General features: G+C 44.0%; 1 protein-coding gene across 8 annotated transcripts in view; it reads left to right on the top strand.

Annotated features, from left to right (window-relative positions):
• The window catches only part of LOC103651852 (serine/threonine-protein kinase ATM), a 126612-nt gene that overhangs the window by 64380 nt on the left and 39424 nt on the right, over positions 1 to 22808 (top strand). For 6 of the 8 annotated variants that reach the window (XM_020550150.1, XM_020550155.1, XM_020550154.1 and 3 more), the window contains exons 41-51: positions 122 to 193; positions 289 to 358; positions 1073 to 1181; positions 1293 to 1416; positions 1504 to 1635; positions 2173 to 2238; positions 6378 to 6425; positions 10164 to 10268; positions 10376 to 10462; positions 15196 to 15498; positions 15587 to 15699. In XM_020550150.1, the coding sequence (XP_020405739.1) occupies positions 122 to 193; positions 289 to 358; positions 1073 to 1181; positions 1293 to 1416; positions 1504 to 1635; positions 2173 to 2238; positions 6378 to 6425; positions 10164 to 10268; positions 10376 to 10462; positions 15196 to 15498; positions 15587 to 15699 (1229 nt within the window). The remainder of the gene's footprint in view (positions 1 to 121; positions 194 to 288; positions 359 to 1072; positions 1182 to 1292; positions 1417 to 1503; positions 1636 to 2172; positions 2239 to 6377; positions 6426 to 10163; positions 10269 to 10375; positions 10463 to 15195; positions 15499 to 15586; positions 15700 to 22808) is intronic. The other 2 variants (XM_020550152.1, XM_020550151.1) reach the window with 1 other exon arrangement.

The raw sequence follows: 22808 nt of genomic DNA, 5'->3' as shown, positions 1-22808 counted from the left end.
TCATATTTGTTTCAGAATTTTATAAATTGCAGGAAGATTGGATTCAATTTTAGTTCTAGGAGGCATCAATTCTAGTATTCTTTGTACTGTGATTCCTATTAATATTTTTTTTATCAAACAGGGTATTCTGTCAACAGCACGGGGGCTCAATGCTCTGCAGTTTCTTGATTCTCCCGATAGGTCTTTACTCATGGTATCCATGAAGCGCTGCATCTCATGTGTTTTGTTCTGATAACTACATTCATTTTCGTTATACTGTTCGCTGCTCTGAAATTACTGCACCTGCAGGTTCATTCGAGAGGGGTAAACATTCAGATAGTTGAACAGACTATATCACAAATGGAACAGTGTGCTGGTGGTGAGCGTACATTTGGTTTTCTGTATTAGTTGAAGCGACTATATCGCTCCATTTCTTTTAATTCATGACACTACAGAATGTACCCTTCCTAATGGATGTTTTGAATATTTATGCCACATATACCAGAATATAATATTCAACCATATATTGAATTTGGCAGTTGTTTACAAATGTCTTGTAAATAGCAGCTTTGGCTAATTTCTATTTAAGTCAGGGTAAAACACATGCACTAAAGTTGGTTATAGATTGCATGAGCATTTTACAATCAGAAAAAACTTTTGATTTTGTACCATTTTATTAATATACATAGATGATAGAATATTTGTAATTTAGGTATTGTAAGGGCGTGTTTGGCAATGGCTCTGCTCTACTTCAGAGCAACTCTACTCAAACTCTGGGAGTTTTGCTGTAGAGCTATGCCAAGCACGCCCTAAATCTGACTATTGCTACACAGGCCAAATTTTGCGAGCTATTAATTTGTACAGTAGAACACAGAAGAACAGGATATCTCATTTGCCTAGTCATATGTGGTTCTTTATGGAATGCTGAAATTGCTTCTTGATACTTTGTATTGGCACAACTTAACTTTTTACATGTATAAACACTATTAGAATAATGAAAACTGAGCACTCTCTGCTAAGGTGGACGTATGTGGTTTCATGCCATTTAACGCAAATTAAGTTAAATGCAGTTTGTTGACCTTTGGTTCTGTAGTTTCACTTGATGATGCAGATGTGTGGGACACTGATGGTCGAACTTGCAAGCAATGGCTGTGCACCCTTGTCAGCTCACTTATTTGCCACTGTGAAGATACCATCTTGAGGTATCATTTCAGCTTAAGAAAACATTTGTAACACATACCAAGTTTAAATATGATAGTACTATTCAATACATTAACATCTATCACTGCTTGACATTGGTATTCTTCTTATAGACTCTGTAGGAGTATTGTTTTTGTCAAAGTTAAGGCTGCTGAGCTTTTGCTTTCTAGTACTCTAGTGAACATTGCTGGCAATGTTGATTCTAATACTGCCATCTGCAAATTAATTTCAACAAAGGTTTGTAGGATTCCCAAATTATTCAATACTTTACAGTTGCAATCTAGGGTTAGTCTTAGTGATTTGATTATATTCAATGTGCTGTAGGTTGAGAAAATAATTTTTTCCGACTCCAATCATTCATTGAAGTCAATCCATCTGTTTCTGGATGCACTGAATGTCATTAGATCTTTTTATGTTGCTGAAAAAGCCAGAACTTTCCCTTCTAATACTCTCAAGGTATGTTGTTACTGTTGTTCTCTATTGAAGTGCACCACGTGTTGCATATTTCATGTTGAAGTAGTAATTGAAATGATCTATTTCTTATACCATAACCAACTGTAAAACAAGTAAACTCATTGAATACTTAATCGCTGCCTCCCATCTGTCTACCTATATCAACTAGACTTGTTACTTATATTGTTAACATCTTTAAGCCAAGGAGGCTTCATGTGACCACTGTTATTCTTCACATGAATCTCATCTGTCCTCAAGAAGCCCTGTTGATGATTACCTGAAACTGCTAGCGTGCACTATTCAGTGACCAATTGAGTTTTGGCTAATTTTGTATAACCTTTGTTGATTCTATTTTCTAGTGATGCTCTCTCCTAGGGAAGGGACATATGTTTCCTTTTTTTGCATTAGCCAGTATCCAGAAAGTATTGGTAATGTTATTGTCAGTTATCACTACCTTTGTCTAAATGTCTATTGTATAATTTTGCCTGAACAATGTTATTCATATTTATCTCATCATTGACCTACCATTTGAACTATTAGGATGGTAGATCTGCTAGATCAAAAAGTCGATCACCAGTGACAACCCCATCATCATCATGGAAGAAGGTACTTTATTCTTTATCCTTTTTTCCTAGTAATGAGCATGCCACATTTATTTGGGATATCTGACCGTGTTGCTCTCAATTGTGATATGCGATATTAAATCCGTGGAGAGAATCATGTTGTCTGGCTGCTGCAAACTTGTAGACTCTATCATCAATTCATCATGTCATGTTATTTCTTTTGGGTATGTCTGGTGCATTGGCGAGAGCTGTCTCATTGAGTCACCAGATCGCGGGTTAGAAGCAACCTTTCCGCATTTGCTGGATGAAGGTTTGCTTTAGCTTATCCCTTTCGAAGACCCCACTCGTGTGGGAGTCTCTAGCACTGGGTGCTATTCCAAGTGTCTACTTTTATTTTCATCAAACATTTGAGATTGGTTGTCTATATCCTTCTCTATTATGCAACCAGGAGACTCGTGCCTCCACCTTAACACTGTTTCTACACCTTCGTACAAGGCGATCCCTCCATCAGTGTCTACTTCCGCAAGATGAAGGGCATGGTCGATGCCCTAGTGGATCTTGGTGAAGCCGTGTCCGATCGTCTGCTCGTCCTCAACCTCCTTCGCGGTCTCGACAAGTGGTTTGAGCGCATGAAGACCTTCATCAGGCACACCATGTCGTTTTTGTCAAAGACACATCCATTACAGTTCTTCCACAAGGTCCAAACCCCAAGGATGATCAATCTATTCCATCCTTCCTGTGCCACACCATGGACCTGACTACAGATCTTATGCCACCACTCCATGAAAGCTCCATTGCCTAGCTGGGGGCCGTGTTTTGGATATTCAGTTGAGATAACAACTTAAACCAGAATTCCCTAGCAAAGACACAACCAATCAGCAGATGATCCAAAGTTTCTTGTGCTTGATCAATAAGGGGCATCTTTCAGGGTGGTCCATGCCCTTTTTTGCAGCCTATCAACAGTCCAAACTCTCCTTTGAGCCACCAGCCACAAAAAGAACTTGGTCTTCGGGGGGCCCCAAGTTTTCCATATCCCGTGAAAAGGTTCAAACTTTGTTGACCCAACGAAAAGACCCTCATAAGCTTCTTTTACAGAATATTTCCCGTTGGCTGCAAGGCGGAAAGAATGCAAATCCTCTAGGCCACAGCTGAACTGAGTCAACCAAGTCGCACAAAGTTAAATAATCAGAAATAACTCCAACAGTGAGACCTCCTTGTATGTCAGAAATCTAGCTCCTGGTTTGTGAGAGCCTCCAAAACTATCCTCTTGCGCACCTTCTGTTTAGGGATAGTCTCATATAGGCGGGGTGCCAGGTCCCTAATTCTGTGTCCCATCAACCATCTATCCGACCAAAATAGAGCTGGGCACCATTACCAATTTCAGTTTGCATAGTCACCAAAAAGAATTATCTTACAACCTTAGGTACCTGAATAATTAAGGAAGCCCATGGCCGATTCGGTTATGTTTTTGCCAGCCAAAGCCAACACATTCTAAGTGCCCAAGCAATATCCCTAAGGCTGAAAGGGCCTCTACTGAGTTGGGTAGGTGGTCTAAGTAGCACTCCTCAGGTCCTGGGTTCGACTCCCCGTGGGAGCGAATTTCAGGCTGTGGTTAAAAAAAATCCCCTCGTCTGTCCCACGCCAAAGCACAGGTCTAAGGCTCAGCCCCGGTCGTGGTCGTTCTCACATGGGCTTCGATGTCGCTGTGTATGGGTGGGGCAGGGGTTCGGGGGTTTTCTCGACCTGTGTGAGAAGGTCTTCTTCTTAATACAATGCCCGAGTGCTGTCTTACCCCCCGCAGGTCGAGTTTTTTTTATATCCCTAAGGCTGGAAATGCCAAGTCCGCCTAGCTCAAGAGGCCGACAAACCTGTCCCCAAGCCACATGACAATGTCCTCCTTTCGCCTCCTTGCCAATGATAACCCCGGTGAATCTTATCAATAGCTTTAAGCACCCAAACTCGTAAGTCCACCGCCATGGCTAAATAAATGACCAACTACTGAGCTTGATCTATCAACTACTTCGCCTTCCACTATTCCTTACTGCATACTGTTTTTGACCATTGCTTGTAAAAGAAAAGAGCAAAGTGATATCCTTCCTATATGATAGCAGTATCAACTACTAGTACTCATGAAAATGATTGAATATAGGGAGCATTGTTTTCGGATCGCCTGGTCGTCTGATCGATGCTACTGGACAATCAACTGATTAGTCGCGATTAGGCGACGATCAAGGTGATTAGTCGCCCCTGATCGACCCTAATCGTCCACCTGGTCACCTTATGTATTTCCAGGACATATCTATATATAGTATACATAGTGATATATATGTATACTATATATAGATATATACTTATATAGTATAGAGACTTGCTCAGGACAAGCACAAGTATATAGTATAGACAAGGCATTAGTATGAAATGAATAGTACAAACAGCAGTACAACACTAGCAACAAGTCTATATAAAGCTCTGAAGTCTGAAGTACATAACATTGCCAAGACAGGAGCTCTGAAGTCTGAAGTCTAAACTGAAGTTTGAAATTTTGATCCGAAGTCTGAACCGAACAACAAAATGAGAAAAGATTGGGCGACTACAGACATATACCTTCAGCGAGGTACTCATCTCCAGTTCCTGTGTGTCTGGGCAGCCGGTGTAGAGAGAACGGTGAACAAGGGAGAGAGAAGGGAGCCGCCAATCCTGTAGCACAGCAGTCGTCGTGGGCTCTTGGTCTGCAGGGTACAGGTACCATGTCTGTAGGGATTCTAGGGAAGACGAAGAGACAGGAGGATCTAGTGGGGCTAACTCTACTGTTGGACTACCCTGACCCTGAGTATTTATCGTGACTGATCGCTAACTAGACGATTAATCATTCCATATCGTCGACTAATCGGACGATACAGATGATCAGCTAACCTGATCGAATCGAACACCATGATCTAGCTGAGAGTACCGATCAACCTGACTAATTGCGATTAGTCGGACGATCTGAAAACAATGCTAGGGATTACATGTCTATCATAACAATGATTAGGGTCTAGCATCCAAATGTTCAAGATAAGTGTCATAACATTAATTTATGAGCACTCTTGGATTTGATAACACTGGAGTAGCTATTTGCTATAATTGTGTTTAGGTTTCCTGTTTTAACAATACACCACATGTAGTGCAGTCGTACTCATAAATGCATCAGTGCATGTACTGTATTTGTCATAGGTTTAAATATGGGCCGCTGCAACAAGCCTATCGGGTAAACAAAGACCCAACACCGGGCCCTGGCGAGCCGCCACCTCACTTGGCGTGCTACTAGGGAGGCACATGAGCAAGGGGGTGTAGCCCCTAGAGTCCTCGTGTCGGGAGAATCCAAAATTGGGAATAGATGGAAATTCGGAGATAGCCTTTGATAAGTTTGTAATAAATAAAGTAGAGTTTGATTAGGAAACCATAAATATGGGGACATTGTATGGGGACATTGTAACGATTTTGATCTGAGCAAAATAGAGCTATTGATTCTCCCTCTCTATGTGCTTACCTCCCTCTCTCCCTACGCCTCCTCCCCTGCCCTAGCCACAACCCATCCCCCTCTTCCACACCAACTGCAGCGGCCATGACCCCTCCCTAGTAGGGTTGTGATAATATTCCAGTGCTAGTGGACCATTGTGAACTCTTTATACCTTATTAATTCTGGGTATTGTATATCTTGATATTAGATAGGGACAATTTCTGCGTGCAATTAAGGCGTTGCTAAAGCGGTAAGGCAACTGGGAGGAAGCAAAGTTAAGGCGAGGGGAAGAGGCGGCACACGGGGAAGAGGCGGAGGCGTGCGAGGAAGAGACGGCGGCGGTGGTATAGGGAGGCTGCGGCGAGGGATCTGCGACAAAGAAGTGCTCAAGCGGTTGTGCGTGGAAGAACTGCGACTGTTGTGCTGGGGTTAACCTAAAATTGTGGTGTTTGGCTGGGCTAGGCTAGTTGGTAATGGGCTTTTTTTTCTTTCTTTTTTCGTGTTTTTTTGTATTTGTTAGACTAATATTTGGTCTAATTTTTATATTTATCTATATAATTAAGGTATCGTCTCGCCTTACGCTTTACCGCTTAAAAGGTAAAAAGGGGTCGATTTCCTTATGTCGCCTTATCGCTTTATTTACTATGACCCAATGTCTCTTTTTTAAAATGTTTATTCTCTAGGTATACTGGCTTTCTGTTGATTATCTTGTTGCTGCCAGAGCTGCTAGTGTAAGTGTGCCACCTTTTCTTCTGTTATCATATTTTTATCTGTTTGCTTATTATGATGTTTGTTTCTTTTGATTATATGGCGTCCACTATATAGATTATAGTTCACTACATGTCTATTTAGCTTTCATTCAATTGTTTCTGAAACCAGGGTCTCCAAGGTAATTTTCTGTTTGATTTATAACTTTATGCCTTGATTAATGGAACCAAAATGTTGTTTTATGTGAATACTAGTATTGGAAAACCCCCAAACCCTAATTAGGGTTGGGCTGCTATATTAATGGATGGAAAAAGTATGTAGGTTAGGTCTAACCTCATTACAGCTGTATAACACACACACATGTGTAACACCCCCAACAGTCGCAAATCTAGGCATTACATATGTTGGGACTGGACTGAAACTTCGAGAACACCGTAGAGGGGAGCCCCTTGGCGAATATCGCCGACGGCGACTCGCTCGCGGACAAAGTAGAGGTCGATTTCCACATGCTTCATGCGCTGGTGCTGCACAGGGTTGGTGGAGAGGTAGACCGCGTTGACGTTATCGCAGTAGACGAGGGTGGCGTGCGAGGGGGGCATGGAGCTCCTGGATCAATTTACAGAGCCGGGACGCCTCAACCATGATGTTGGCCACAACGTAATACTCGACCCAATGCTGGAGCGGGAGACGATGGGCTACCCCTTCAAAGACTAGGAGACAAGGTTGGCACCTAGGAGCACGACGTAGCTAGAGTTGTACCGGCGCATATCGGGGCAGGGGAAAAGCATCCTCATTGAAAACATGTTGAGAGATGATGCAGTGGGTAAGAAGGTCGAGGCATTGATACCCCTTGTGATCAGAGGAATACTTGAGGAAAAGGCAACATGTGGATCAAGGTGTAAGCTTGTGGCGGAGGTGTTAGGATAGCAGGCACAACCAAAGATGCGGAGAGGGTGAAGAAAGGAGCGGGATGACTGACCACCTTAGGGCTAGTTTGGAGGACAGGGAATTGGAGGGGATACATGGAGGAGGCATCCCCTTCAATTACCTGTCCACCAAATCAGCCCTTAGAGGGGAGGCAGTTCAGGAGATATGTGGTTGTGTGGAGGCCCTCAGCCTACTAAGGGAGGCTTGAAACAGGAGGATGCGAATGAGGTTGGTGATGGTGCGAATCATGCGCTCAGCCTTGCGTTTTGAGGGGAGCTTTAAGGACACGAATCCGCAGGTGCACGCCTTGCGAGAGAAATAAGGCACGAGACGTGGAGTTATTGAGCTCCCACCCGTTGTAACACTGAACACCTTGGATGGTGCAACCGAACTAAGTCAACACCTACGCGAAGAAGTGAGATATGGTGGGGAAGGTGTCAGACTACGACGAATGGGAAAAGGCCATAGGTTGTGAGAGAAGTCATCTAGGAAGACCACATAGTGTTGGTAATCGAAAAGGCTTAGCAATTGGGATGTCCAAAGGTCACAGTGGATGAGATCAAAGGGGCGAGCTATGCGAGACATGGAAGAGGTGAAGGGTAAGAGAGTGTGGTGACCAAACTAATAAGCATGGCAATGCGACGCAATGTTGCCGTGGGGGAGGGGAATTGCTGAGGTGGGCGAGTGTCTAGGGAGGACGTTGTGGCGGGGTGGTCAAGGCAAAGGTGCCAAGTGGAGGCAAAGGCAGTTGCGGCGAGGGCGTAAGGTGTGGCAACATAGGATGAAGAAAAGGGGGCGAGAAAGCGAATAGGGTATACGAGGCCAAAGCTATCGCATCGGGCAACCACGACACGAGTTGTTAGGTCCCGTATGTTGAGCCTCCAGGTGTCAAACTCCATGTATCAGTCGGTGGGAGTAGGAGTGGGCTGCGATGATGCGGGGTACGAGGAGAGAGCATGTGGAGGCACCCCCACAGAGCCACCGGGAGAGGCACTGGAGCCGCCAATGGCGAGCATGCTGACAGCGAGCATGGATGGTGGGTTAGTGTAACTGTAGTGTTACTGTGTATACTTCTAGTGTAATGGGCCTTGGCTCACCTGAGCACGGCAATATCAATACACCCGATTAGAGTTAGGGTTTCTCTCATTCCAATAGTGGTGACGAACAAGGACTCGATCGTCATAGAGAATCTCGACACTGCGGAACAAAAACTACCATGTAGCGTGGCAGCCATCCTGGGGATGGACGATGGTCGAGCTCGACGCAGTCATAGTGACCCTATTTCTTGACCCGATCAAAGGCCACGATTGTGCCCCGGAGAGATTGCCCGTCATGAAGGGAGACACTAAGATGTAGGGAGGTGCATGGACTGTGGCAGATTGAAGGAGATTGAAGGACGAGTGTCAAGGGAGCAGGTGCAAGGAGTGCCAGGGCATGGGCGGCTCAGGCGGCCTCCAGCTAGTTAGGCGGGAGCTGCGTAGAATATGTGTCGGGCCAGGCGAGCGATGGCTGCCGGAAGCACGCTAGTGGCCACCAGGGAGGATGGCGAGGTGGCATTGATGATCGTGGTGGTGCAGGTGTTTGCTACAGGCGCCGGTAGTCCGGTCACAACGGGGTTGCCAACAACAATGGTGGAGCTACTAGCAACGAGGGCCAACAGTTTGGGCGCAGCAGTGCGATGCCAAGGATAGCGGGCATGGAGGTGGGGTCGTCAGCCGCTGTGGGGTAGAGGGCAGAGTTGTCGGCGCAGGTCCGAGCAATATGATAGTGAGGGTTGGTGCGACGCCCGTCACCGGGGAGAGGAGGGGGCTGATGGATGCAGCCCATGGGAGGCTCGCCGTCGGGAAGGGGAAAGACGGACGCTAGCCGGAGCGGGGCCGCCGTGGAGGTGGGGGCGCCATCCGCAGTTGGGAAAGGCAGGGGACAACGGGCGCGGGGTGGGGTCGCCATGGGTAAGAGGCAGGGGCACTGCCCATCACCGAGGAGAGGAGGGGATTGACGGGTGTGACCCAGGGGAGGCCCGTTGTGGTGAGGGCACCGCCTGTCATCGGGAAGGGGTGGGGAGTGGCCGGCGTGGGACGGGGAATGGCAACCGCAATGTTGGCAACACAGCGGCAATGAAAGGGGTGGCCGACCTTGGAGAGATGTCCTGGCGGCGCCGCTCGGCAGGGAGAGGAAGGGAGCGAAGGAGACAAGCTTGGTACCATATTGGAAAACTCCTAAACCCTAATTAGGGTTGTGCTGCTATATTAATAGATGGAAAAGTGTGTGGGCTGGGCCTAAGCCCATTTAGCTATATAATAACACACATGCCTAACAACTAGGAGTCCATCTCTTGACTTTTTATCATAAACACACACTAGCTTTTCTTTGGCGGCAGACATTCACACAGGTAGTTTTTGTTTTATGTGGCCACTAGCCCTTATCGACTTCTCATCGCGCTTGTGCGCACACACATATATACATACGCATATGTAAATATATGTATACATAGACATATGTGTGTATATATGTAGCTGATATAGGGCTAATACAATTGGCAATGATATGTCCTCCTAAGTGATCGTCATTATTCTCTTTAACTACAAGATCTTTTATGCTACTCTTTTTTCTCTCCTTAATATGATGATGCACAACTTTCTTGCGTGTTTGAAATAAGATATTGCACGTGAAGCTTGTTGCTTTTGTGACGATTTTTATGGAAAGCTCAGCATCTGCAGTCTGCAAGGTTGCAGCCTTCAGCAATAGCAAAATGCTTGCCCTTTAAGCTTTTACACAAGATATTTTATTCAATTTTGACTCCCATCTAAATAGAAATATCTGTTTCTTCACAGCGATGTTCATGTGACTTTGCCATACTAATGTATGTTGAGCTTTGGTGTGAGGAACAATTCAATAGGCTGGTATTAGGACCTCCAGAGTTTTCCAATGAAGAGTTGGTCAGGCTTCTTTTCGTTTCTCCAATTTTTTCTTTAGATTTATTTTGTGTTTGGTTTAGCTTCGTTACTTGCTAATATTGTTTTTTTGTATTTCTCACATTTTTCAGTTGCCACCTCATGTTGATCTGTTGGTTGCTGCATTTACTCGTATAAATGAACCAGACAGCATTTATGGGCTCACACTATCTAATGAGGTTATCTTAAAACCTTTTCCTTTTGGGAAGATTCATATTTATGAGTTCTAGTCATTTTTAAGTTGGATATGACCATATGTTCTCTCATTTTCCGTTATAATTGAAAGCAATAGAGATAGCGTAGAATAATGGATTGATTGCTTGGAGAGACCGATGTACATATAGGGGAGAAGAGATCTCGTGGCTAATGGAAACAAAATCAAATGAGACCTCTACGTATCTCTCTAACCATATAAAACGGCCGACATGCTATATCTGGCCACGTACCCATTCTATCTATATACACACCATATATGAAAGTATAATGTATAGAAGGGCCAACCTGCTATACCTAGCACACACCCATACCATACACACACACACACCATATATGGCAGTCTAACACTCTCATAGTCACAACGTCGATGAGACGAATGTTGAGACTGGACCAAAACTCTGAAGACAGAAGCTGTCATCCCTTTAGTAAATATGTCTACGAATCGGGACATCGTTGGAAATGAAGTACGTGAACAAACCCCAAGGTCACATGTTCTCGAATGAAATGGAGATCAATCGCAATGTGTTTGGTGCGTTGATGTTGAGCGGGATTAATATTATCACAATGGACTAGCATGGTGGAGCTTAGTGGAGTTTGCATCTTAGCCAGGAGTTAGTGTAACCAAGAAGCCTCGTCGACTACATTGGCAATAATACGATACTTTGCTTCTGCATTTTCTTTTCTCGAAAAACGCAGGAGGACTGCCCCTCATTATATTAAGTAGGAAGGAAGAAAAGGGTCAGAAAGGACCCGGTTAAAAGGACCTCCTTATGGAGGCCAAAAACAAGCATAAAGAAAACAATCCATGCACAACTAAGAAGATACAACTATTCTCAGACTATGGTACTGGCTAGAAAGGATAGACCCTCAGCTCCTGCAACGGCCATTTCTTCTTTTCCTTAGTAGTGGCATCTAAGAGCATAGTGATACTGGGGGAGATCCCATCAAACACCAGTCTGTTTCTGAGCTTCGAGATCATCCAAGCTCCCAAAATCAGAAGAGAATCCACTCCTTTCCTAGTCATGTCTGACACAATAACAGAAATTCGCTTCCACCACTGCAAGAAGTTTGTGTCATCCAGAAGAGGAGCAAGACTGTGGAGACCAAATTTCCTAAGGATGATGTACCAATATATTCTGAAAAAGACACAAGAAACCAATAAATGGTTGATGGTTTCAGGCTCCTAGTCACAAAGAGGGCAACTTTGCTTCTGCACTGGAACATTAGACAATGTTCTGACGTTTGTATGACAAAAAATTCAAGATATCCTTAAGGAACACAGCATGGCTCGAAGTGGAATACTCTTGAGTGCCTCAAGGTGTGGCTCTCGTAGATTGTGAATATGAAGACACCTATTGGACAACATATGCAATATCCGGTAAAGCGTATGCAATAAGCACTAGCGAGGCTACAAAAGTATGTAGGATCAAAGATAAGGAGCACCATAGCAAACAACTTCGGATTGAGGTCAATAGGAGTGGAGCACGGCTTGCATTAAGCCATTCTGGCCTGATTTAGAATATCCAACCTATACTCTCGCTGAGAGAGAAGTGTGATGAACATGCATACCTTGAAAATGAAGTATGTCCAAATCTTTCATAAAAAAGTCACGTTGAAGAGCTCCAATGACGCGACAAAGGAAAGTCGTGGAGGAAGGAGTCAAGATGATGTCATCCACTTAGAGTAGGAGACCATGATGAAACACAAACAATGAAGTATCTGTCTTAGCCTCCACAAACCCAAGATGAAGAAGAAAGCTAGCGGAGCTACTATATCGGACATGGGGAGCTTGTTTCAGCCTATAGAGTGTCCAATTCAAGTGATCGAAAAAGTCTGGAAAAGAGGAATCCTCAAACCCAAAGGTTGGCGTAGTAGACTGTCTCTGAAAGGGTGCCATGAAGAAAAACATTCTTCATGGCTGGCAAGAAGTGCAGAGAACTCTTGCATAGCTGGCTGGGGTCAGTGAGAGAAGCGTTGTAAGACCGCATGATGGGCTACAGAGGAGCCACCTACAAGGGCGTCGGGAGGCGAATGACGAGAACACACATTGTCATGGTGTGCTGATTTTTTTTCTCGAATATGCAGGAGAGCTGCATATCATTATATTTAAGAAGAAGAAAAAAGTCGGGCCAAAGCCCTTACAAGCCATAACACTGAGGTTTAAACCCTTCAATAAACAACAACCCTTGAACAAAAATTAGCCGTGAGGAAGGTTAGCTGCTAGGAAAATAAGCCCCTTAGCCCCTGCCATCTCCCACAACCTTCGCTCTTCTCCAACCTGCTCCAGAACAGCAGCGATTTACTGAAGTCGGAACGGAGGCCGGGACAAGTCCTAGAGGCGCAAGAGGCACGTGTACGAAGTGGCCCATGCTGATGACGGAGTGGTCGGAGTTGGGCCATGGTTTGGTGAGGGTTGTCCTGGCAACGGAGTTGGGCCATGTTCTATTGAGTCCCGTCCTAGTGACGGAGCTAGGCCATAAGAAAGCCAAGGTGGGGAAACATGCCCAAGTGATCTAGGCAAGGCATGCCTAGGTGTCGCTGTGGAAGTAGCAGGTGCCATGCCAGGCCCTGGTGAGGTGGTTGCACCAAGCTGTGGCGAGGTCAGGCTAGGAGCCGAGGCGATCGCGCCAAGCCCAAGCGTGGAGCAGTCGGCCACTGGAGGCCTAGCTGCCCCATATGTGGCCTCAGTCACATGTGGCTATGTGGAAGAGTCACCGGGGCATCATGCAGAAGGAAAACAACATGATGGCACTAGAGGGGCCATCATAGGGTCAATGGAGGAGAACAAGAACTCAAAATCCTTGGAAGTTGGTGGAGAGGAGTCCTCCGAAAAGGGAAAGGACGTCTCATCGAAGACAACGTTCCTAGTATAATGGTCTGGTTGGAAGACTGATCAAGGTAGTAGTGACCCTTATGATGAGGGCAGTATTCGAGGAAAACACAAGAGTGAGTTTGTGAGAAGCGGTGGCAGAAAGGTTGTAGCATCGATAGCTGAAAACACGAAGATGAGTATATGATTTTGGGGATCCAAAGAGAGTGAGATGGTGTGTGAAGAAGTTGAGTGCCGTTGGTAGAATATTGAGGAGCGTAACGGTGCTAAGCGCCTCGACCCAATATGCAAGAGAGACACTAGCCTGAAATAGCAAGGAACGAACAACATCATTGATGGTGCGAAGCATGCGTTTGGCTTTACCATTTTGGGGTGAAGTGTAGGGGCAAGACATACTAAGTTGGATGTCGTAGGGGTGGAAGAAAGTGCGGGTGCTTCTGTGGTTGTTGACTTTGTGGCCATTATGGCACCGGAATGCCTGAATGGGAACATCAAACTTGAAGAGAAACTTACAAAGGTTTAGAAACCATCAAGGTTGTGAACCTGAAAACACCCCCCCACTCACTGCAAACTTGAAACAGTAAAAAAGGGCGACCTAGAAAGCAAGAGCTGAAGCTTCAAAGCACCAGCCTTGCACCACAAATTACACTCATCCATCTTAGCTTGAAGATGAACCTGAGTGTTAGGTTGAGCTCCCTAAAAAACACAGGCATTCCTAGGTTTCTACACCTACCAGGCCATGAGGATGATAAGAGAGTTGAGACCTTGTCGCAGCTCCTTCTGTACGTTTCTGACAGCCACCTTGCACCAAGCATCGAACCAGGAATTTAAAACTGAAGGTGTCAGAGCTGCCAAGCCTAAGTGCTAAGAGGATTATATGTCAAACCTGCCGAGTGAAGATACACGAGATCAGAAAGTGCTAAATCGATTCCTTGTCCTGGTCACGGAGAGTACATACATCCGAGTGTGGTAACCCTCGCTTAGCAAGTCGGTCCGCGGTCCAGCATCTGTTGTTGATTGCCAACCATTTGAAGAACCAGCAACACATAGGCGCCTAGGTCATCCAAATTCTTTTCCAAGGACCAAACTGTATGGAGCCTAGGAAACGCACCATAGGTCGATTTGCTACGATAAGTGCCAGATTGTGCTAGTTTCCACCTGTTAAGATCAGGGGCATTTTGTTACAGCTCCACATTGTCCACCTGATCCCAGAGCAGAAGATATTCAACCAGCACCCGCAATGATAGTCTGCCCTTGATATCATGCACCCAAGTCCTGTTAAACAAAGCTTGGGCAACCGTTCTAGTTCTAATTGTGCGCTTAAGAATTAATTTATGGAAGGTTGGCGACACCTCTTGGATCCTCTTACCATACAGTCACCCATCTGACTAGAAAAAAAATCAAGCCTCGTCGCCAACTATGGATACCACTGCCCCATCGAACATAGTGTGAGTATTGTGGGATACCTGAATAGGGAGCCCAAACCACGTTGTTGTCGGAGAGGAGAGCTCGTGGCTTATGAAACAAAATCAAATGAGATCTCCCTATATATCTCTAATCATATACAAGGGCTGGCCTGTTATATCTAGCATGTACCCATACCATATATACACACTGTATATGGCAGTGAAACATATACAAGGCTCATCCTACTATACCAGACACGTACCCAAACCATATATATACACATCATATATGGCAGTCTAACAATAATCTTTATTCATCTCCACAAGATATTTTGACCTGCAAAGCTCAGGCTATGCTAGGTATTTTCTAGGTGCTTTATTTGTGATTTTCATCAGATATATATTGCGACCTATAAGTTGTGTACATAAATTTGGCTTTTTTATTGTTGTTTTGAAACAGATAGCGTCTCAGCTTATTAGGTATGAGCATGAAGGTGATTGGAGTAGCGCACTTGAATACTATGATTTACTTGTAAGGTCAATGCCAAAGGAACACCTTGGCACTTTAACTGGGTCGGTGTTGACTGGACCATCTACCGTGTCTTCTAGAGCAGAAGATACAATGTTGAACTGGAAAATGCACAAAGGTCTTATGAGATCCTTGCAGAAAACTGGATGTAGTCATGTGCTTGATGTCTACTGTGAAGGTTTATCTCACCAAAAGGGGTGTCTTCAACAAGACGCGGAGTTTATTGATATCCAAGTTAGTATTGCATCTTTTATATGATAGTTGCACTGTTTCGCTAAACTTCTCCCATAATTTGTTCCATGTTTTATCGCCTGTCTTGCAGTATGAAGCTGCTTGGAGGGCAGGAAATTGGGATTTCTCCTTTTTCGTTCCATATTCTTCTTGGTCTTCAACCCGCTCTCGAAGTAGCTGTCTTTTCAATGAAAATTTACATAGGTTAATAATATCCATTTACTCATATTGATCAGTGTTTTTTACACTTCTGGGTAGAACATGATTACTTTGTTTATTGAATTTTTTATTAACTCTTACTCCCTTCGTTCCAAATTGTAAGTAAGTTTGGCTTTCTGAGTCTCACAGCTTTTGTACGCACCTAGATATACATTATGTCTAGATACATAATAGTTTAAAAACTATGTATCTAGAAAAAGCCAGAATGACTTGCAATTTGGAATGGAGGACTATATAAAATTAACATTAAGTATACTTTCGAGGACAAAGCAAAGCATTTATATCCTGAGCATTATATTGAATATAATGTTAGGTATAGTCAATACTATTAGGGAATATGTACAAGCTATTATGAAAGGATATGGACATAATCTGTTAGACTAGGAACGATGTGGATATGATCTGATACATCATACATCAGATCTGTATCTTCTTTGTACAGTATGCCTATATAGCTATATTCATGGTTGAGGTTTTCCCTAATTCTCTATAAATACTTACCGCACAAGCTCAAGGATCTTGTAGAATAAAGTAACTTAATAAACCTTGCCAAACAGTTCAAAATAGACCAAGAGTACAAGACAGCCCTCTTAGGAGGCCTAAAACACAAATACAAGAACATATCCATGGTTATTAAAACGATAAAACGTTAAAATGTTATGAACCACCTTTTTAACATTTAAATGTTGAAACGAACGTTGAAACGTCTTTTCAGACTTGACATAGAACTTCAAATATAAATAAGTACTTGAGTTCACATACCAAATAGCATAAAAGGAAACAGATCAAGTTCAACACAAGTTCAACCACACAAGTTACAACTTGTATCTTTTGGCTGCTGGGGATGGACCGCCTGGAAGGCTTAGGTGTTAGGAACTTAGGGTTTTTCCATCTTTTGGCCCAGGAAAGGAAAAGCCCATGGCGAGTAGAACGTCCTAAACGCAAGTAAAACGCCTTAAAACGCTAAGAGGACGTTTAAGCGACATTTAAATGCGTGAAACGGGCGTTCTACTCCATTTTGGTAAAACGTTCGGACGTTTCAACTCTTAATCACGTTTTGTCGTTTAAACGACGTTTAAGCGACGTTTTAATAACAATGAACATATCCATGAAACCGAGCCAAGGAAAAAACTACACCAATAAACAACAATCAGCTGAGAGGGTTGCTGCTAGGAAATTTAGCCCCTGCCATCTCCCACAAACTTCTCTCTTCTCCAACCTGCGCCAATACAACAACAATACTCGGGTTGATGTCCTCAATGATACATTGGTTTCGGTGTTTCCATAAGGCCCAAGCACCAAGCGAAACTAGAGAGTTAATCCCAATCTTGGTTTAACCCATTGTCATTTCACTTATCTTGCCCCACCAATCCAGAAAGTTGTTCTTGCCCAAGATGCTCGGTCTTTAACGCTAAGTGAAAACTGGCTCAAGGTTAAATTGAAGAAGCACTCTCTGGGGCTTGCCTCATTAAAGTGAATCATTGCCCGTTTAAGATCTAGAGTTTGTTGTCGGAGGGCCGGTAGGGAGGCCGCGATGGCGGCTAAAAAATTTCAGAAACCCTAATCGTAACCTTCTCTGTTACCATGTTACTAACCTTGGGATGAACCATTGGTAATAAGTCCATAAGGACTATATGATATATATAGGCAGTAGGCCTGGGCCTAATGGGCCTTAACAATGCTAACACAAAGTTGTTCCATATGCATGTCCGTTTAAGGAAAAACTTTGTGGCTAGATTGGTTGCTGACAACTAGGCCTTTACTGGACATAACGAGAAGGCCTATTTTATGAATCAATTCTACTATAATCTTCTGGGAGGAAGTATTGATAGAGATTGCTCTATAAATCTTAAAGATGTGGGAGTTCTGACCTTTGATTTGACTGATTTGGATCGGCCTTTCTTGGAGCAAGAATTTTGGGAAACTGTTAAATAGCTGCCTTCGGATAAGGCTTCGGGACCAGATGTGTTTGTAGGAGGTTTCTATAAATCTTGTTGGGACATTATTAAAGTGGATATAATGACTGATGTTTCAGCGGTTTGGCACAGGAGGTTTGCGCAGTTTGATTTGTTGAACACAACATAAACAATACATGATTGATGTTTCATAGTATATACATTGGGATACTGTGGGAGTAGCATCATCTAATGAAATCATATTCAAAGTTTCAAACTAGAGGTGCTCGAAGTAGTGTAAGTCTCTCTAAAGGGTTTGGTACTCCCCTTTTTAAGAGAAATTTGGGGGGCATCTTCCTATGCCAAAATTTTTAGGATCATCATAAAACAAGTGACTGTTCTAATGTAAGGCATGTTTCTTTTCTTTGTAGAATCGATCATTCGTAGGGATTAAGCATTGTCCTCTGGGAGTTATCACCCCCTTTGCATCAATGCACGTGATTTTAGGATTTTTGCCTGTTGAACCTTTTTAACACTTTGACCATGAATACATATTACATAAGAATTATTGACAATTCCAAGATTTGTGGAGTATTTCTGAAATTGTTGTCCCTAAGCTCCAAAAGAATGACTTTAATTCAGTAGCGATTCATTTAGCTTGGTGGCTTTGTAAACATAGGAAGACCTGTGTTTTTTATGGGGCATCTCCAAGCATCACAAAAGTTATTGAAGATATCAAAGAGGACGCTAGACTTTGGGGCTTGGCGAACCTTGTGGCCATAGTTCAGGGAAAAGGGGGGAGGTCGCTTAGCTGTTTTGTCCTCCTTGATGGATCTATTTTTGTATTCCTGTTTTTGGCTTTCGTAAGGAGGGTGTTGTATTTGGTCCATTTCCATTTCTAGACATGGGCTTTTGTTTCTTGTTAATATAATGATGCGCATGATATTGAGTATTTTGATCTCTCGTGGAGTTGTGGTGTTCCAATAGTGCTCGGCTAGATGGGCTGAGTAAGAAGGGCTTTAACTCTTTGGTCGCTCTGGGTGCTTGGATGCTATGGAAGCATAGAAATGGTGTGGTCTTTAATGGTTCCTCCCCAAGCCTGGATGTGGCCATTCGGCTGGCCAGGGAGGAAGCTCTTCTGTGGTCCTTGGCTGGAGCTAAGGGGGTTTCCTTCCTCCAAGCTCAAAGCCGTGTGGGATAGTTTTTATGTTGTTATTGTTGTGGTGTCTGCCAGCTGACAGGCGCTCTAGCCCTGCTCTGGCTAGGTGGGGTTTTCTAGTGTGCGTGTGTGTGGGTGTTTTCTCTTCGTAATATTAGTTTTGGGGTCTTTCCCCTTTTATTGTTAGTACAATGATATGCAATTCTCCTACGTGTTGGACAAAACAATGATATGCAGCTCTCTTGCGTGTTCGAGAAAAAAAAAGAATTGTTGACAAAGTAAACTATATTTTACTTGGTTCGTCATGGATAAAAAAGGGCATACCTAGTGCATGAGGCTCCCATGTGAGGGGTTTCTATGGGATAAACGAGGCAACGCTTTCCCCTGCATATGCGAAGATCCTACTTCGAACCCGCAGTCTGGTGACTTAGTGAGACAGTCTCACCGTTGCAACAGGACCGACCTTCATCTATGTTTGAAATATCATATTCTTATATAAATTACTAGTCAAAGTGTTTGCTTGTAGACCATGTTAATGCCCTTTTTTTTGAAAAACGCAGGAGGACTGCGTTTTAAATATATATTAAGAAGAGAGAGACAAGGGTCTAAATAGACCCAAAAAACAACGCACTCCCTATGGAGGGCTGCAGGCCAGTAACACTCGTACATGAAAGGATCCATAAACATACACACACACACACTCCCTACAGCAACCTATGCAGGGGGGCACCCAAGAGGGAGAGCCCTTTGGCTCCAACAATTTCCCAGCCTCTTCTTTCCTCATCTGCATGCTCCATAATCAGAGGAAGGCTAGGAGGCCCTCCATAAAAAATGATTCTATTACGATGCTTCCAAATCATCCACGATCCTAAAATGATGAGGGAGTCAAGACCTTCCCTTACCAGACCATTTGCTGTCTCTGATACCATCTCCCACCAATCCATAAAAGAAACTGCATATGGCTTTGGGGCTAAACTATGCAGCCCAAACTTTCTTAGCAGGTTGTACCAGAAAACTCTTGAGAAGACACAATTCACGAGCAAGTGGTTCACGGTTTCACCTTGCTCGTCACATAAAGGACATCTGATAGGGTGATTCAATCCCCTTTTTGCCAAGCGATCAGCTGTCCAACATCTATTATGTGCCACCAACCAAATGAAAAAACAACACTTTGGTGGAGCCCAAGATCTCCAAACCCTTTTATAGTGCCCAAATGTGGTAGACCCATGGAAAAAACCAATATAAGATGACTTTGCAGAGTATCTTCCATTCGAAGATAAGCTGAAAATGTGTCTATCCTCAGTGTTAGGCTGCAGCACAAAATCTGCAAGGATATTCCAGAGGTGTAGATAATCTACAATGGCTCCAACTGTAAGAGCCACTTTGATGTCTGCAATCCATCGTCTGTTCAATAGGGCGTGCTGCATAGTCCTTCTGTTAATAATTATTTTTGGAATAATGCTGAATAATCTGGGAGCAATATCTGAGACCCTTTTGCCATGGATCCATTTATCTGTCCAAAACATGATGTTGGTCCCATTCCCCACCTCAGAGATCAGCACCTTGGAGAAGGAACGGGTCGTGCTAGGAACTTGGATGGACATGCTAGACCAAGGGCGTCTTGGGTCAGTTTTTTGCAACCAAAGCCATTGCATGTGGAGGGCCCAACAGAGGTTAGGAAGGCTAGCAATACCCAGACCTCCAAGTTGCAAAGGACGACACACTTTTCCCCATGCCACCAAGTAATGCCCCCCTTTCACCTCCTTTCTACCTCGCCAGAGAAAACCTTTTCTTATTTTATCAATTGCTTCAATGGCCATATGCCATATAGACCGTCATGCTAGTGAGGACATGCTGCACTAGAATTCTTCTTCCTGCTCTACTCATCAGGTCGGCCTTCCAGTTTGGTAGGCGGTCTGCAATTTTGTCTACAAACTGCTGAGCCTGATTCCTGGATAATTTATGTAAAGACAAGGGGAGACCCAGATATCTGCAAGCAAAGGCTGCAATCCCAATTTCGTCAATAGTCTCCTCGGGGCATTTGATAGGGTACACATTTGATTTCTGTGGATTATAGCAAAGGCCTGACGCATCACAAAAAGCAAGAGGATATCCAGAGAAGTTGAAATGTCTATAGCTGTAGGGTGCAAGAACAACGCCACATCATCTGCATACATCGAGACTCTGTGAAGCCTTTTCCTTCTTGACGGTTGTTGGAGTAAGCCCGCTCCCTCAGCTTTGGAATACAGAAGGCCAAGAACATCCATAGCAAGGATAAATAGCATCGGGGAGAGAGGATCTCCCTGCCTAAGTCCTCTTCTATGCATAATCAGTTTACCCGGGACACCATTGAGCAACACCTGAGTAGTGGAAGAGGGTAATAAACCACAGACAATGTCTCGCCAGATATGTCCAAAACCCATCTGCTGCATTACTTCAATTAGGATGGGCCAAGAGACAGAGTCGAAAGCCTTTGTTATGTCCAACTTGAAAAACATTCTAGGCATGTTATGTTGATGGAACAACTTTGAGGTTTGTTGCACTAACATGAAATTATCTTGGATGAACCTTCCTTTTATGAAAGCGCTTTGACTTGGGGAAACCATCGCATTCAATCTTTTTGCCAACCGATTAGCCAGGATCTTAGTAATCTGCTTTGCAAAACTGTGCACTAGGCTTATTGGGCAAAAGTCCTTAACCTGATTAGTCTGGTTTATAAGGAAGCTCACTGATGGTTTCCCAAACTTCATGCTCTGAGAAAGGAGTCAAGATCCGATAGTGCATGTCTTGGCAGACCAAGGGCCTCTAGATCAATTGTCCTTTCTCTGTTCCCAAGCTGACCAATGAGAGTGGAGTAGAAGTCATTCACCACCAATCAGTATGGTTTATATGGATAAGGTCTCCATCCACCAGTTTAGTGACCGGATTCTTCCTTTTGCGATGCCTTGCATGCATGTGGAACAACTTTGAGTTAGCATCCCCTTCTTTAAGCCATGTAATCCTTGATCTCAGTCTTGCCATAGTGCGCTTGAAAGAAGCAAGCAGCAGGGTCTGTTTTTTCAGTTTATTCTTGAGCCAGACCTTAGCCGGGGAGAGGGTTCTAATATCCTGCGCCATCTGAAGCGTATGTAACAACTCCTTTGCCAAAGCCAACTAAGATCGAACATGACCCACCCGCTTCTCACTCCAACCCTGCAATCTTTTAGTTGTCACCTTAAGTTTCTTGTCAAGGGTCAGGAAAGGAGAATTGTCAGTTTCCACCGAGTCCCATGCTGCCTGGACAGGTTCATGAAAGCCTTCGATTTTGGTCCAAAAGGACTCGAAGTGAAATCTACGTTTCCCAAACATGTTATCTCTAAGACCCAAGATCAGGGGGCAGTGGTCAGAGTCCAGAGAAGCTGCACTCTGGAGGAGGACATTTGGGAACATTATTTCCCAATCAACTGAGCTGAACACCTGTCCAGTTTAACCAGGACAGGATTATCCTGTTGATTAGACCCTGTGTATTTGCGTCCATGTAGAGGGATTGCCTTGAGAGCTAAATCATTAATCATTCTTCTAAACCGGCCCATCATGGCCCTGTTGATATTGGATTTATTTTTGTCAGATGCCTTATAGATGAGGTTGAAATCACCGGCCAATATCCAAGGTCCCTCACATGCAGGCATGCAGCTCTTACATCTCTGATTTCCTGGCTGAATCTTTTCACTGTCTCCCTGTGGACCATAGACACAAGTCAACCACCAGAGATGTCCTTTGTCATTGCAAAATTGGACTGAAATACAATGACTGTCAATTCTATGCTGTCCTGTATAACCAATATGCCGCTTCCAGGCTACAAGCACTCCCCCACTTGCCCCAATTGATGGGAGAAAAACATAAGCAGTGAATTATGCAACTAGCATAGAAATGATAGATCCTCTAGGGACACTTTGCATTTTAGTTTCCTAAATGCAGATCACATCCACCTAGGAGGAAATCACAAATTCTTTCACCGAATCTTGTCTTACAGAAGAGTTCAAACCCCTCACATTCCAGAT

The sequence above is a fragment of the Zea mays genome, chromosome 3 (genome assembly GCF_902167145.1).
Source record: "Zea mays cultivar B73 chromosome 3, Zm-B73-REFERENCE-NAM-5.0, whole genome shotgun sequence".
Classification (NCBI taxonomy): Eukaryota; Viridiplantae; Streptophyta; class Magnoliopsida; order Poales; family Poaceae; genus Zea; species Zea mays.
Note: the sequence above shows the minus strand (reverse complement) of the source record. Positions and strands in the feature narration are given on the sequence as shown.